Source organism: Varanus komodoensis, unplaced genomic scaffold, assembly GCF_004798865.1.
Source record: "Varanus komodoensis strain SLA01 unplaced genomic scaffold, ASM479886v1 scaffold8, whole genome shotgun sequence".
In the NCBI taxonomy this organism is placed as follows: domain Eukaryota; kingdom Metazoa; phylum Chordata; class Lepidosauria; order Squamata; family Varanidae; genus Varanus; species Varanus komodoensis.
In genome coordinates, this window is record NW_025336481.1 from 8,144,965 (window position 1) to 8,161,810 (window position 16,846).

At 40.8% G+C, this 16,846-nt stretch overlaps 1 protein-coding gene across 2 annotated transcripts in view; it reads left to right on the plus strand.

Moving 5' to 3' along the window:
- TAF4 (TATA-box binding protein associated factor 4) overlaps positions 1-15,191 on the plus strand; it is a 90,125-nt gene extending 74,934 nt beyond the window's left edge. For both annotated transcript variants that reach the window (XM_044455107.1, XM_044455108.1), the window contains exons 13-16: positions 567-692; positions 3,524-3,580; positions 3,708-3,827; positions 13,435-15,191. In XM_044455107.1, coding sequence (XP_044311042.1) covers positions 567-692; positions 3,524-3,580; positions 3,708-3,827; positions 13,435-13,602 — 471 coding nt within the window. In that variant the 3' untranslated portion in view covers positions 13,603-15,191. The remainder of the gene's footprint in view (positions 1-566; positions 693-3,523; positions 3,581-3,707; positions 3,828-13,434) is intronic.
- The last annotated feature ends 1,655 nt before the right edge of the window (positions 15,192-16,846 follow it).

Sequence of the window (16,846 nt, forward strand, 5' to 3'; positions counted from 1 at the left end):
AAGCAAGCTTTACTTAACACCCAGATAAAACTAGAACTGTTCAAGCTGGACATGTCAGCTGGACATGACAGCTCTTTCAATATTCTTTGCCTTTACTTGTATGCTTGCTATATAAGTGCTATTATAAGCTCAATTTTGTGCTGTTAGACACAAAATAGAGGACCTGATGAACCATTAGCCTATTGGCCCAGTTCTTTGTTCCCTAATACAGAACTCTGGATGGAGGGATACTCTCTCAGATAAAGGGAAGGTTAAATGTTGGGTATGCTCGAGCTGACTTGACAGAATCTCTTGCACCAAATAGCTACTTTTTAAAATCTTTTTGAAAGAGGTTAGTTGAAAAGACTGCTTAAATGTTATATCCTGATAAGACCATACAAATATATAGAATAAAAAAAATCATTCAGCCAGGTATACAGATTTAAAGATTAACTTGGTGTTTGAAGATTACTAAGTGAGCATTTTGAGCATATAGCTTCTCTTTTAGTTATATTGTGTAAGTGAGCTTTAGGATTCCCACCCCCCTCTCTGATTTGTAATGAAAAGCATTTTATCACATTTTTCAGGATGATGAAAGATACGAGCCAGCAAGTGATGTTCGGGCACAGCTCAAGTTCTTTGAACAACTTGATCAAATAGAAAAACAGCGGAAAGATGAACAAGAAAGGGAAATTTTAATGCGTGCGGCAAAGGCAAGTGCTTTGGGGTTCTGCCCCTAATAGATTGACAAAGTATCTCATTTGGCATTGAAAGAACAAAGGTTCTTTTGTTCTGTGGGCCTAGCAATGAAACAGAAGACGCTGTTCCTGGCCTTAGACACTAACACAATGTGGTGTTGCTCTTTTGGGTGCCAGTAAAGGGCTGCATCTGGCGTTCTGTACACATAGTAGAGCTTCATTATCCTCCCTCCCAATTGTGGGGCGGTATTCTGTACCATCCAGAAGCCATTCCTAAAACTTTGGGGAATAGCCTTCAGCAGCAGGTAGATCTGGACTCTGACAATAAAAACTGGGAAAGGTGTGTGTGTGTGTGTGTGAGTGAAAATGCTTCCCATGGTAGAAAGAGAGCACCTTGGATCCCAGCCTGTAACTGTAGCCCTGTGTAACAGCATTCATCCATGTGGTTGCAATCCTTTTATTCTCAAGCAAAGTGAAATTAGATAGGGAGAATGGATTATATGACATTTCATGGATTATTGGTTTTTAGTTGTTGATGAACCTGCTTTCCTGTTCTAAGAAATGGGAAAGAGAAACAAAACACTGTGCAAGCTGCACCTGAACATGATCTGTGTGTGTGTGTACGCGGAATGTGCATGTCCTGGGGTATTACAAACTTAAAACATGGGCACCATCTTGCATATATACCATTATTTTATATATACAGCCTCATGAGTTCTGAAAGAAAAGTTTCTCTTTTGATTGCAAAATCATGAAAAGCTGGAAGACAACGTTGACCTCCTTGCATTTCTAGACGACTGATTACGTATTTAAAGGCAGACATGGCATATGTGCTCCAAGGAGAACCAGATGTTTGCTCACATACCTTTGCAGTCTGTGGCTCCTGCCAGCAGCATGGGCTCCCACTGCCCCTGGGATCAGCGTGTCTGATCATTATGGTGCTTTCTTGTACTCTTACCAGTACACAAGTAACTCTGGAACTGGTGGTTCTGGGGAGAGTACATTGTATATGGAAGCATTCATCTCTCGGCTTTGCAGACCACAAGTCCTGGCTTAATCACAAATATGCACTCTCTCTAGAACAGAGAGTTCCAGGCCTAGAACTCAGAGGGCCTTTGTCAACAACTCTGAGTCCAGAAAGTTGCTTGTTTTGCTTTAATACTGCTTCTGAGATAATAGACGCTTAGATACTGGGCAATAGATAGATTAATAGGTAGTGGGAAGTAAGCTTTCTGGATATTTCTTAAATATCCTCAAGTATTATCTGTAGTTTAGCCTCAGGGTTTCCCTCATAATAGGGGTGTTTTCAGCCTGAACCAGGCTCCCTGAAATTCTGCCCATGATTTATTTATTTTTATTTATTTAGGAAGCTTCTATGCCGCCCCATTCGCTGAAGCCTCGGGGCGGCTCACATCAATAAATAAATAGTCTCAATATAAAAACAATATAATTTGAGTCGACCTGGCCAAGGATATAAAATAAATAAATAATATGAACAATTAAAATGACGTTTAAATAAAAAGGTCTTTGCCTGGCACCGAAAAACGAATAACGACGGTGCCAGGCAGACCTTTCTGGGGAGTGCATTCCGTAGATTGGGCACCACCACAGAGAAAGCCCTCCTCCGAGTACTTACCCTCCTAATATCCTTCATGGAAGGTTCCCGGAGAAGGGCCTCTCCTGCTGATCTCAAGGAGCGGACGGGCAGATATGGACGTAAGCGCTCCTTCAGGTAACCAGGACCCAAGCCGTTAAGGGCTTTATAGGTCGTAACCAACACCTTGAATTGGGCCCGGACTTCAATGGGGAGCCAGTGAAGCTGACGGAGAACTGGAGTCATGTGAACATAACGCCCAGTCCCCATCAGCAGCGTGGCAGCTCTATTTTGAACCAATTGAACTATCCGGACCGTCTTCAAGGGCAGCCCCACGTAGAGCGCGTTACAGATGATGATAAAATGTATCTTCCCACCCCAAATGCTTGGGCCCTCTTTAGAAGAGGCAGGTGCATTTTATAGAGCCAGGCACAAAAGTATAACTTCCTATATTCACTATGTAAAAGCACATAGCCCCTTTAAAAGAAACAAGAGCTTGGCCATTGGATTTGAATAGACACTGAACTGTGAAGCTCAGAGGATGACTCTGGTCCAGTTGTTTTGTCTCAGCCTAACCTACCTTGCAGGGTTGGTATAAGAATAAAAATGTGACCATGTTTATCTCCTTGTGCTGCTTGTGCATATACCATTCTGAGTGTATATGCAGAAGTGAGCAGTCTATAAAAACCTCCAATAATAAGTAACTAAATATTGCAAATGTGCTAAATTAAGTACCCATTGGACTTAAGAATATTTAGAAGTGAGATGCCAGTCATCTGCCACAGCCCTAAAATATAGGACTGAGTTCCAGAATGTGTTTGAGGAAAATAAGGCTTTTTCCAGTGAGTCTGAAGCACTTTGGATGCCAGGAGAGGAATGAATTATCAGGGCTGGACTGAGGCTGGGAGAGAAACTCAACTTTCTTAAGTAAAGCTGGATGAGCATTGCCTTGAGTTGGTAGAATATGGCTGAGCTGGTGGATGGCTGGGGATTTGGTTGGACTGGGTCTGTTTCTGTCCCCACACTGCTGTACCAACGACACCACATATTTTACATTTTTAAAACTCAGGGTAGCCCATTGCATTTAAAGCTACGATATGACAGTGTGCAACATTCATCTATGTATTCAAGATAATTCAAATGTAAAAAGTATAACAGCAGTCTTTACAGAAAATATTTCTGCTTTAGTCTCACATTTCTTATTTTTCTACCTCCCTGCCCTCAATTCTTTTTACTTTTTTTACCAACACAGTCTCGATCTAGACAAGAAGATCCAGAGCAGCTAAGGTTGAAACAGAAAGCCAAGGAGGTATGTTTTCAATTTTATTCACCATTTTCTATTTCTTTTGACTTTGTAATAATGACTTTATTTCAAAAAGTGTAAGAAAGAATTAAAACCAAAATGAAACTGTGAGTTTCTGTTTCACCAAACACAGATGCAGCAACAAGAACTAGCACAAATGAGACAGAGGGATGCCAACTTAACTGCATTGGCGGCAATAGGGCCCAGAAAAAAGAGGAAAGTGGACTCACCAGGCTCTGGATCTGGGACAGAGGTACGAGACCTGGTAATACTCTTCATATGCAGAAGCACTGTTGTAACTCAATTGCTCAGACCCATTTTCCATGCTGAATTAAAATTGAAATCACACTTCGCTTTTGCTCCAAACAGCTCTTTCCCATGAGGAAAATGAGAGTTAGAATTCCCCACACTGCGTTCAGTGCAGCCCACCATCCTATGTATGTTGTTTGGGAATTCATCCATTATATTATATCCACTGTCTCCATTCTTCAGAATTCCCCAATGTGCTTTTCCCAAAGCCTCCCTGTCTTTTAATTACCCTGAGTGGATTTTGTTTTATTTAAAGCCTTTAAAAATATATACATCTCTTATTTTTCCCTCTGTAACTGTGTTTTAAGTTTTGAGAGGTAGATTATTTTAAGGTGCTTTACCTTTAAAACTTAAAGCAAATGTATTTATTGACCTAACTTCATGATGAATTGGAGTAGAGATAGCTTCTTCATCAGTCTTTCCTTAAGGCTGCAAGCTGTTTCTCTTCCGTTTTTTGAAGCAAGACAGGAAATGAAGTTGGCATTTCATGTGTGAGTGTGAAGATGTAACTTTTAGAATCTTTGGTAGTTTGTTTAAAGCAAAAGGGGTGGAACCTTTATATATCTAGTTTGCAATTGCAGATGCCTCACAGAAAATGTATAGCAATATAAAAAGTAGACATTTCTGAGCCTTTGTTTTCTTCATTTCTGTAGCACAGTCTTCTTTAACATGGTGCCCTCCAGAGTTGTGGGCCTCCAGCTGCCCACCTGTCTAGGCCCACTGTACAACCACTTGTTTGCCCTAACATTTCTGAAGTCACCTCATTGGGGAAGGATGTAGCATAGAAGAAAATGGGCTTCAAAGTTCATCTGCTTCTATAACTTCAGCTCTTGAAAAGATAATCTTTATCATGCTTTATCTCATGCTTCCATGAGAATAGCAATTCATAAGCACTCTCTAAAATGACTAGTCACAAAATATCAATTTCCTGGGAGACACCCCTCCCCACCTACTTTTTGTACACGTAGACATATTTGGGAATTTGAGAAACGCTTGTGGCACCAGCACAAAAGACCTAATAAGTGGATTGCTACTCTGACACCTGCCTACCACATCTGTATATCTTAAACCTCTTCTTGTTGGGCTCCATAACATTTCTTTATTAAGAGACTGAGTGATTTGGCTAATATCTGGCAGTGCAGTACACCTAATGCCTCCTTTGAAAATAGTTTTTGACAACATATAGTAGTTGCTTCTTTTGGGAAGAGGTGATTATTTTGTACTGAAATGCAAATACAGTGGTACCTCGGCTCACGAACGCCTTGGTTCACAACCAAATTGGGTTGCGAACAAAAGTTTCATGAAAATATTGACTTGGGTCGTGAACTCCGCATTGGGTGGCAACCAAGATCGCAGTCATCTCCCCCCCACACCCCCAGTGGGAAGGTGGCCACGATCACAGTCGCCTTTGTGCAGGGAAGACGCGCGTGATCACGGGCACGCTCCTGCAGGAAAGATGGGCGCAGTCTCGGCCATCTCACCCCCCCCCCCCCACCCAACCAGCATGATCATGGCCATCTCCCTACCCCCCTGAGCGGGGAGATGACCACGATCGCAGTCGTGTTTGTGCAGGGAAGACACGCGTGATCACAGCTGTGCTGTGCTGCGCCCATCTTTCCTGCAGGAGCGCACCCATGCCAGACTTTCTTTGAGAAGCACCACCCCAACATAACTGTAACGAACAGAGTGTTGAATCTGATGATCGATAACAGGGTCTCTCATTTCTGGAGGGTTATGCAGAGCAGGAAAAAACAAGTGACTATAGACAGATTTTTCACCCAAATTGACCCTGCAGTTAAGAGACAAAGAAGAGAGGAAACCCCTGAAGGAGATCCCCCCAGTGTCCTTATGGTGGGGGCTCTCCCTCAAAACAATAACCTCCCCCCCACCTAGGTTAGCGTTCTCCACTGTACTGTACAGTACTTTGTTACTTTGTTGTTCTTTGTCAGTTCCTTTCTGATTAAAAACAATAGTTACAGAATGGATGAACCTTCTTTACATTGAACCTTATGGGGAAATTTGACTTGGCTCACAACCAAAAATTGACTCACAACCACATTCAGAGGGGCCAGAACGGATTAACCTTATTTACATTGAATCTTATGGGGAAATTTGACTTGGGTCACAACCAGAGTTGTGGAATGGATTGAGTTCGTGAGCCAAGGTACCACTGTACTGTGAGCTAGTTCTTTTTCTCCTTCCTCTAGGTTCCAAAAACTCAAGACAGTCCTTTGAAATACAGTTCTTTTATTGTAACTCCACAATTGACAGAATAGATTAACTCCAAATAGCCTTTTACCAAAACTGGAAGGAGAAATGCTTTGCTTATGTAAAATGCTGAATCCAAACAGGAAACTTCCCTATGGCCCCTCCTTTCAGTAAGATTGTTGGCTCCACCCTCAGGGTGGCTCTTGCCATTGAAAAGCTAGTTGGAGCCCCTCCAAGTGAGCAGCTCATTTCTCCCAGTGCCTCCTTACTGGGTCCTGCATCCTCCCCTCCCAACAAGCCTTCCATCTTTTCCAAAACCAATTGACTCCCATGCTCAGTATGAGAAACATGGCTAAACAAACTTGAAGGAGCTTCGAAGATTCAGCCCGCTCCTTGTTGCTGTTCCTTCTCCTCTTCCTCCAGTTCAGAACCTGACCATGATTCCCATTGCACAACCTGCCCTAAGTGTGAGACTGGCCCACTCTTTACGTGGATCAGTCTTTAAAATTCACGGGTATGCATGCTTTTAAAACTATTTACCCACTGCATGGAAATTTAACAATAGGGAGGGGAAATGGATTCACTGCACACTTGTGATAGCTAAATGTCTGATATTACAAAAATGGGAGGAAAAGCATTTACCTCTTCTAATGCAATGGACTGAAGGCCTTATAGCTCTTTTGATCACTAAACAGTTGACATATAAATAACTTCAAATGGATATTTAGTTGAATATTTGGTCTTTGTATAATTACTAGAAAGTTGCATGCATCTTGTGTAGATCCTTGGACATTTAATAAAAATGAGGAAAATCACAAAACATTTGGGTACTTGCATGCAATAGAGCGTTTAGTGCCAAGCAGAAATTCAGCTGGTATATATATTTTTGCCTTGGAAACAATGGTGATTAGTGGTACCTGCTGAATTTCTGCTGTTTAAAATACGGTCATTTGACAGGAACATGTTGATGACCGCATCTAGAGATATCACAACAAAATTTTCTGCAGCACAGAAGCAAATGTGAGTTTCTGTGACATACATAGGTAGATATGTTTATATTGTTATTGGTAAATATTTTAACAGTCTTATGTAGAATTTTATAATTCTATGAAACTTTCTTCTAGGATGTATCAACAAATGCTTTAAAGGGAGCTACCTTGAAATCAGCAGACTGAAACTTAGAAAACCTTCTAAAAATTGAAATTGGTTTAAAATAAGGCCTAAACCTGGATGTATTTAATTCTAATAATAATTCATATTAGTTTTAGAATTAAATAATCTAAATCATCTAATAAAATAACCTGCAGTCTCTGAAAAAGTAGCACCTGAAGTGATACATAAAATTAATTTAAGAAATAAGTCCAATAAAATTACTGAAATAATTTTCACAGAGCAGAACTTTACCATGTCAAGGTTATTGATATGTAGCAGTGCTAGATATGTTTATGCAGAGTTTAGGTCCATCATGTTTAGTGGGGTTTGTTCCCTAGTAAATGTGTCTCAGATTTTACACCGAAAAATCACTTAGTGCCAGATTTATAAATCAGAATTTTTATTGAATCTCAGCTGTTGAGTTAGATAGCTTTTTTTAAGCTGGGTGCCACTCTGGGAAGATGTCCAGTCTTGAAGGTCTAGGAGGAAAGGGGCATACCTTGAGTTGCAGGTGGGGTGGGTCTAATACTGGCCATTGCCTCCTACTTGCCAGTGTAAGAAAGGAGCCTGTAATGTTGTCCCAGTTCCTGGACACGACAGTGCGAGGGAACAGAAATGAGACTGTCTCTGCTTCCTTAACGGGGAATGAGAAAGGATTAAGATGCAAGGGTTTTTCTTTGACCCTTGAACAACATTCCCAGAGTGTGCTGCCAGGGGAAGGGGCAGCCTCGTCTCTCTTTTGCAGGAAATCCAGTAAGTGTTGGTGGTTCTTTCTCTTGCCAAAGAAAAGGACTTCTTTATCCATTATAAATTATATTGGAATTCTGTTCTGTATGCTTGATGTTGTCACCACTACTATATGGGTTTCTTTATTGCGATTACTGCCCTGCTGAAATGCAGCATACCAAAAGTGTTTCTTTTCTGTGGGAGATCTTTAACTGTTGGGCTGTATTGCTGCTGTTAGTTACATAACGTCTGAAAGAGCTTTTATTTAAGTCAAATTGCTATACGTGTAACTATGTTCGGTTGAAGTACTGTGTCGGCTGCTCTGTGTGTGTGTGTGTGTGTGTGTGTGTGTGTGTGTGTGTGTGTTCTTCTGTATGCCAGCATATAAATCCTTGCATGCACACTGAAGTTAACATGGAAATTGTTTCATTTTCTGCAAGATGTCTTGTTTGTACTTCAGTGAACTTTGATTAATTCAGTTATCTTAGATTAATCAGTTACTAGATGGCCAAATCAACTGCAGACTTCCTGAATCAAAGCTTTTGTTTGCTTAATTAAAAACCAGCTGCTTTGGATCTAATTGACTCACAGCTGTGCAGCTGCTGTTGCAGTCAACATTTTTAGACTGAGCTTCCCTTGTCTCTCTTTGTGTACATGTGTGTTTTCCTTTTGCAGTTAAAAGTATACAGCCAAAATAGCCCACTCAAATAGGCATGCTAATGTCAAAGGAATGTTCAATCTTAATAATATGTAATGAGAATCAAGTTTCAGTTTTAAGCTAAGAAATTCACTATCTGTTCAGCTACTAAATGAATGTGAAAAACAATAACAGCAAAGGCCAAGAAAACTATATTATTTTATGTGTAATTGTCTAATTTTATGGACATTATTTTCAGTGTTAGAAGGAACATTAGAGACCCAGTTTTTGTTTTGGCAAATTTATTCTTATCAGCTGAATATTTTTGCTTGAGCGTTTCTGAAGAAGCTTCTAAATATGTTGCGGCAAGACTCCCTGCCTGGGTGGAGGCATTAATCCTTACATTTTGCCCATGTCCTGTTTGACCCAGGAATGACTAGGAGGCTCTTTCTCTTTTGGAATATTCCTCCATACCTTCGAGTACTTGTCAGAGCACAAGCGGAAGGACCTGTGTTATGGAGAGGGGTTGAGTGGGGCTGGCCAACAGGGTATCCCCTTGTGCTGGACCACAGGGGTATCTTCCTGTGAGTCTATAATGAATGGTGGGTATAGGTCCTAGCAGGTGATGATCAGTAGTCTGTCTGATTACTGGTGGTGGCTTTGCTGCTTGGCATGGTGCTTTCTCCCATCAGAACTCGGGATTGGCCAGTTGGAAAGGGTACAACCGTGATGGCATGATTTGCAATAGAGTAAGGTATATGTACCTGAAATCCTCACACTTCTTTTTATGGAAGGGTAAGCCACTCCTAGTATATACTTAAAACAAAGACAGCAACTACACTAATCTTTCCCTGGTTCCTCAAGGCATTATTTGATTTCAACTCTCAGGCAAAATAGAGATAACTTGAGACAAGATGCTAACGTTATACTTAAAATGTCAACAAGGGTGAACCCCTGAGCAGCACAGGGCTGGGTGAGAGTCCCTCTGAAACAGGTTTGGGAAGTTCTTAGATCTGCTCTCATCTTTGGCTTAGTTTTAGAGTGGAAGTTCTTGAGGAAAATGACATATCAGTAGCACTCTAATAATTGACCATGACTAAATACATGTTTTAAGGGCATGCATAATTATGACACCCCATCCATACAAAGATTTGCTCTCCATTGTAGAATGTACAATCAGAACTGCCCTAAATCTGCTTTCAAAACTTAGCTTAACATCTCCGTCTTCCATCTCTCCCAACATTTTTCCTTGTTCATGAAAGGCTGATAAATTGCAGCTCTTGGGAGGTTTCAGGCTTCTCCAAGTCCCTTTTCAGGACCACCAGAAAACTTGGCAATGATACATTCTGATGGGGCTTTCTTTGTACTTATACGGTTTATTTTGTAAAAGCCGGCAATCATACCTCCCTCCCTCTCTTTGTGGGTTTTTGATATAAGGCTCAAAGGCCACCAGAATTGTATTGTGTGAAAATTCTTGATTTCATTGCATTGGTACAGGAAAAGTTTCCAACAGATCTGTGCTTTAAATCTTAATAAAGGAAACTACCCAATTAGCCAGTGAACCTCTGCTCCATCACTTGCCTTAGGGGGAAAAGACTTTAACTTTTCGGCATGCAGTGTGCAACAGCCAATTTTTCTGCTCAACCTAAAGATGCCTGCTGTATCTCAGGATACACCAGCGGAGCTCTTTCGTCCCCTGGAAGCTATCTTGTTCCTTATGTTACGCCAGGCCTGCACAAGATACACAGACTCACTGCCTGTTGTTTGGCGATTCTGTGTGCCCAACCACTGTAAGTGTAGGAATATGAAGAATTTACCAGCTCATGGAGTTTGCTTCCTCATCACTCATGCCATCTTGCTGCCAGTGTGAGGTGTCTGGAGTGGTAGGTCTGGCAGCTGAATTTCCTGGAAAAATTTCTTGTTCAGTCTGGAAGAGTGACACATTCAGCTTTGAAAGGTTGCTTCCTCTGGAAAGTGAGAGCCTTGGTGTATCCAAGGCAGCGTGGATAGTACAGCAACCACTGAGCTATTCCATTTCCTCTTTGAAACTTCTACTTCATCAGATAGTGAATTAAGGGGGGGGGAGAATCGGATGCCACTGGGAAACAAGGTAGTCAGGGGATTTTGGACTGGATGCATGGTTCTGCCTAAAGCCAAGGGTTTTAAAGCTGAAGAGTCCAGCTGGGGAAAATGAGGGCTGTGAACTTCTAGCTGAGCCCAGAGAAGAGTGGGAAAGCGGTACATCCAAACCTGGGGCTGTGTGCGGGAAGGATTGGTTCATGTTCTGGACTCTTGGTGATGTGGGATGGGGTGCTGAGAACCATACTGAGGGGAGGGGGAAGATGCATCACACTGCTACGTACATTCCCACTCTTTCTCCAAGATGCCCAAAGATGATCCTAGTAGAACAAATAGCATTGATATTCAACTCAGCTCACACATCAATTAACAATATTTCAAGACAAAATGATTTATGAATAGTTCTGCTTTTGACTCTCTTTTGAAAATCTGATTCTCTGGACTATGAATGTCACCTGCTGATTACAGATCTTTACTGTCTCTCCATGGAGAATGAGGCACTGTGAAACCACCTGTGTGTTCTGACTAGCTGTGGATAAATCTGTTAATTTCATCTTATTAGTCACACAAGTTATTTAAATCTCAATTCATTTCTATTTGATATACTAAGATATATACACACATATTATTTATATATATTGATAAATTACTATAAAAGCAAATAGGCATTGAATTCTTGACCAGTTGCACTTGCTAAATTCAACAGGTACAGGTATTTCCAGCATGGAGGCAACCTATTTGTACCTCCATGCCTTATTGATGATGCGGTGCCTGTGAGAATTAAAGATGGTAAACCTAATTCAGCACCATGGACATGACTGAATACACAGACTCAGTTTTTAAAGAACTAAGCACTCAAAATCCTGGGCTGGTTAGATGAATATGAATTTGTCAATTTTTCTTTCTCCCGCCACACCTTTTATTGCTTGTTTTTCAGCATTCAAGTTCTTTCTAACCCATTTATGACAAAATGTGGGGGTTTTGGTAAATTATTAAAAAATTAACCAAATCCTCCCCCATCGGTAGTTTTGATGCAGCAAATTCATTCATATTCTTGTATTCTTGTTACTGTTAAGATTGGTACTTAAATTGATGCCATTAACAATTTGGCGTAAGAACCGTGTGCTCTTCTTTGATAGTTTACCAAGTGTTAAGTATACTCAAGTTTAGAATATGACTGCTGAAACTGTGCCGTGATAACAAATACAACACCAGTAAACAGATCTCATCTTCACCTTTGCATGATCACTTTTCTCCTAGGCCGAAGGGTCTCCTGCTACTCCTTACATAGTAAAAAAAGAAAAAAAGTAGCTTATTCTCAATTGGTATAAACCCAGGAAGTCCTATTTGTAAAAAGCAAGTGGCAGAATAGTCACCCAGATAGATCCGAAAGTGCCATTCAGCAAGAAGTGTTTGACCTTAGTTTAAGCCCAGAATCGTTAGCACTGCTTTCTGAAGTGGTATGATTATAGGAGGTGTACCACGCATCCTTTCCTGACTGTTCTGGCATCAAGTCCATGAAGGGGTTGGATTTGATCCATGTCTTCAATTTATAGTCCCACTCCCTGGATATTTCACTCCCTGTGCTTCTCAAAGAGAAATGCAGTGCCTTCTGAACCTGATGCTGTGCCCTCAGGTCTGTCCTCCCTCACATTAGCATGCTCACTATATATTCCCACAGAATTTGAAACCGCCTGATTCATAGTGGCTGATTGGTTTATCTCAGGGGCCACTGGGTCTGGCATTTCAGTTGAAGATTCTGACCCCTCCTCATCTGAGTCAGAATCTGTATCCACAACCTTTGAAGGCTCTTTTATAGGAGGACTGGGTCCAATTACTACAATTTCAACTTCTTGAATTCATTTCAGTGGGTCTGTCTGTGACAAAGTCCATCTGGCATGCATCCGATGGCACATGCTCATGGCACTTGATGGCTTGGTGTCAGCTGTTGTGTTCATAAGTGTCAGGGAAAGGTCCATACTGTAATTGCCCAATCCCCTTGTTGCAAGGATGAGTGGGATAAGGAATGAAAGTGACTGAAAAAGAGCTAAAGAAGCAGGAAAATAATCTTGCATGCACTTACACATTGGAGTCAGTGAATGCTATTTGCAGATGGGTGGAGCCAAAGCTTTCATAGCACTGTATTTCAAAGTCGAAAATCGGGCTATCTCTGCTGTGGAACCATATCTGCAATGGTAGCATTGATTTTAGAGACATCCATGGCTTAGCTTATTTCAGAGGAGATCTGATCGCACATAGCGGGAGGCAGTGGCATGACTTAGTATGTCTGTATTTTTTAGATTAAATCCCTGGAAAACTCCAGTTAAAATTCTGTCTACTAGAAGACTGAGAAACAGAATCATCTGAGATCCCAGAGAACCAGTTAGAGTAGACAGTCTCCCCCAATCCGTTGCCTTCCAGATGTTCTGGATGATAACTTTCATCCACCCTGACCATTAGGCATGCTGGCTGTGGATGCTCAGAGTTGTAATTTGATACATCTGGGTGGTGCTGGTTTGGAGAAGACAGAGATGATGTAGATACACTTACGTAGGATAAGATGGTTTCATACCATCAATGGCAGAACCTTCTGCGGGGCAGCTGTTTCTTATTGAGCTATGCTGCTAACTCCAAGGAATGTTGTATTATCTGATTCCCACTCTCTGGATAATGCATAGTTGAAGTGCTTATTATGAAGCGTTTTCTCTGCAGGCATAACAAACGTGACCTCTTCTCTTTGCTCTTGCAGGGCTCCAGTGCGAGTGTAGCAGTCCCGGGCGGCTCTGGAGTTGGAACAACCAGGCAGTTTACACGGCAAAGGATAACGCGGGTGAACCTCAGGGACCTCATATTTTGTTTAGAAAATGAGCGAGAGACAAGCCATTCACTATTGCTATACAAAGCATTCCTTAAGTAAAAGTGGAGAAGATCAAGGTATTTTTGGCAGAGAAGACACCTGGGGACACTTTTTTTATATATATTTGCAGATTACGTCTTTTTGTAATGAGCATATGGGATGCTGTTTAAAAAACACTCACACCCCATCGACGTCAACTACCCACCAACACGCTGAGACAACCACCTCTTTACACGGAGCCGTTTTCTATTCCCATTTATTACAAACTCTTTGGTGTAAGAGAGATCCCTTTCTTTGACAGTAAGGAGACTTGCAAAGGCCCAAGGAGACGATAAGAGGACAATTTAAAGTTTAACTCATCTCTTTGATTGAGTGGCCTTCTTGCCAAACAAGCCATATTATAGAGACTGATGGAACCGTTTAGCAAATAACCAGCTACTCTGTGTCAGATCCTGTAGCAATTTCAACATTAATTGTGCATTTTAGTTCAGTTTTACTTAACTAAACCAATTATATAGGTATACGCCTACAGCAAATGACCTCATTTTAGCTTTTAAAAAGAGTCAGTTAGCAAAGCAAACTGATTTTAATAAATATTTATCTTTTCCTGCCCAAAATTGTTCAAATTGTAGATTACACTTAATTTTAAGCGTAACCTCAATTCTTTTAATCTCGTTATTATTGCTTATTAGAGGCACCCCTCCCGCTCTGAAGGCCCACAAAGGAGGGTTACTTCTGAATGTTTTATCAGCATCTGTAAAAAAGAAAAAAAGGAAAAAAAAGAAATGCATTTTATTTGCTATAGTTTGTAAAGCTGTAAAGTTTAAAACAAAAAAAGAAAAAAGGAAAAAAAAGAAAAACCTTTTCAGCATAAATATATTTTACTTGCACTGTGTTTTTTAGCGAAAGTGAAAGCTTAGATTAAATAAAAATCAAAGTTAAGAGGAATCATCAAAAAGACAGTTTCTCAGTGTGAAATCAAGTGTTGAAAAATGGTTGGTGTATTTTGTCAGTAATTGTACATAATTTTTGGCACATAACATTAAAAAATGGCTATGTAAACTATAATTATTTTGCTAAAAGACTGTATGCAAGCTATGGGCTTACTTTAAAGACGTCCAGAGCAAAATTCCCTTCTTTGTACCTATTTTTTTATTACAAATATACTAATTGGTTCTTTATATTTTCAGAGGTTATTGTATTAAATTGTCTATTGATAGTACTTTTATGACTGTAAATATGTCGGCTTTCTTTGTGTGAACTCTCATGTTAGATTTTAAGGGCAGGGGCCACCGTAAACGTTTCCTGTGCAGATCCTATTGAAATGAAGGGAGCTTTACATGAACTGGCATTGATTTCAATGGAGCCTTGTGTGAGAAGCGTTTCCCGTGGATTGCACCTTAATTCTTTTTTGTGTGTAAACTGAATGCTGATCAGTATTTTTATCAACACCCAACAAACTGTTACACCTTTTTATTTTGTCTTTTAGGGAGAAAATCCTGTCTTTCCATTTTTTTTTCATGTAAATTTTGCACAGTTCCTTGTTCATATGTAAATATTTACTTTCAAAAATGAAGTTTTTAATTGCTATTGTTTTATATAGGATTGAAAGAAAATTAACTCCTTTATTAAAAACAAATTTATCTGTACCTGTGTATGTATTTTTGTTTTCTAAAAGTATTTGAATTAATTTAACTCCCCTCTCACTTTTGCAAAGCTAAAAAAGCAGAACTCTTGATTTTAATAATATTGAGAAAATTCAATTAGCTCTGTACCCAGAATTAAAATACTAACGGGAATTGTACAGCAAGAAACTCAGATTCTGTGTTTGGAATACATTATTCCACTTGTAAACTTGCAAGCCTGTACTTGCCCAAATTAATTCTGTATCTAAGATTCAGCCAGTGTGGCGTAGTGGCTCGAGTGTTGGACCTAGTCTAGGAAGGCCAACGTCACTAAATGAGGTCACATTCCTAAGAAGGGTAACAACAACTGGGATTGTTTAGCTTAGAAAAAAGGCAAGCGAGGGAGGCATGATAAAGGTATTTAAAATAATGTGTGGTGTAGAGAAAGTAAAACAGAAAATTTTTTTCTCCCTCTCCCTTAATATTAGAATCCAGAGTCATCCCATGAACCTGATTGGTAGGAGATTCAGGACAGATAAAAGGAAGTGCTCCTTCACACAACACATGGGTAAACTGTGGAATTCACTGCCAAAGGACATGACGGCCACTAATTTGGATGACTTTAAAGGGGAATTGGACAAACTCATGGAGGAGAGGGCTGTCATAATCTTGACTGATTATGTACTACCCCTCTTATCAGAGGTGGCATGCCTATATACTGCAGTTGCTGAGGCGCTTGGGAAGGTGGAAGTCTTGCACCCATCCTGCTTGAGGGTTCCTGTGGACATCCAGAGTGCATGGACTGCTAGACTGGAAGGACTGTTGATTTCATCCTGCACAGCTTTTCTTATGTTCTCATGTCTTCCAGCATCAGTGAGACCATAGGATTTTTCAGAGCTGGAGGATCAAGGCCCTGTAATTCAAAAGGCCAAGCCCCGGTTCCTTTGCTCCTGGCCGCAAAGAACCACACCAGTTGCCTTCTCTCACACCTTGAAACGGGATTTTGGAGGGGGAAAAGGGTGTGTGATAGGGGGTGAGAAGGAGAGAAGGCTGGGACCGTAGACATGTGCTGATTCTAGTCGGTGCCCAGCTTCCTTCCCTCTCCCATGCCAGCCCTTCATGTGGGTAACCAAAAACAGCCATATACATAAAATGCAGGGTGTGAGAAGGCAGAATTTGCCACTGCTGCGCATTGCCCCTTGCACAAGATGCTCAGAAGTGTCAGAGTTTGGAGGCTTACAGGCATCTGCTGGGAGGGTGGCAAGACAACGCCCTGAGTGTAGTTGGCTGAATGAGAACACAACGGGAGGATGGAGCATTACACCTGCCTCCCTGAGTTCTCGGAGGAAGAAAACGTTTGGATTTTCATTCGTTTTACCAAGAGTGGTCAAGAAGGGAATGGAAAATAAGGACCATTTTGATTGAATACAGTCATGTACACAATGCACTCAAAGTAACAAAGTGGAATTTGTCAATTTAAAAATGCAAATCAAATACATAGACATATATTTCATAACTCTGCCTTGGCTGGAGACAAAGCTATTGGAGGTCTTTACCCTTTACTTTCTAAGCCTGGAAATCCTACGCAGCCCTCTCCTCTCCCCCTGCCAGCCTCTGGCTTCTGAGATTTACCAAGCACACCTAAATGCTGTAAAGCATATCTTAATATGACTGAATGG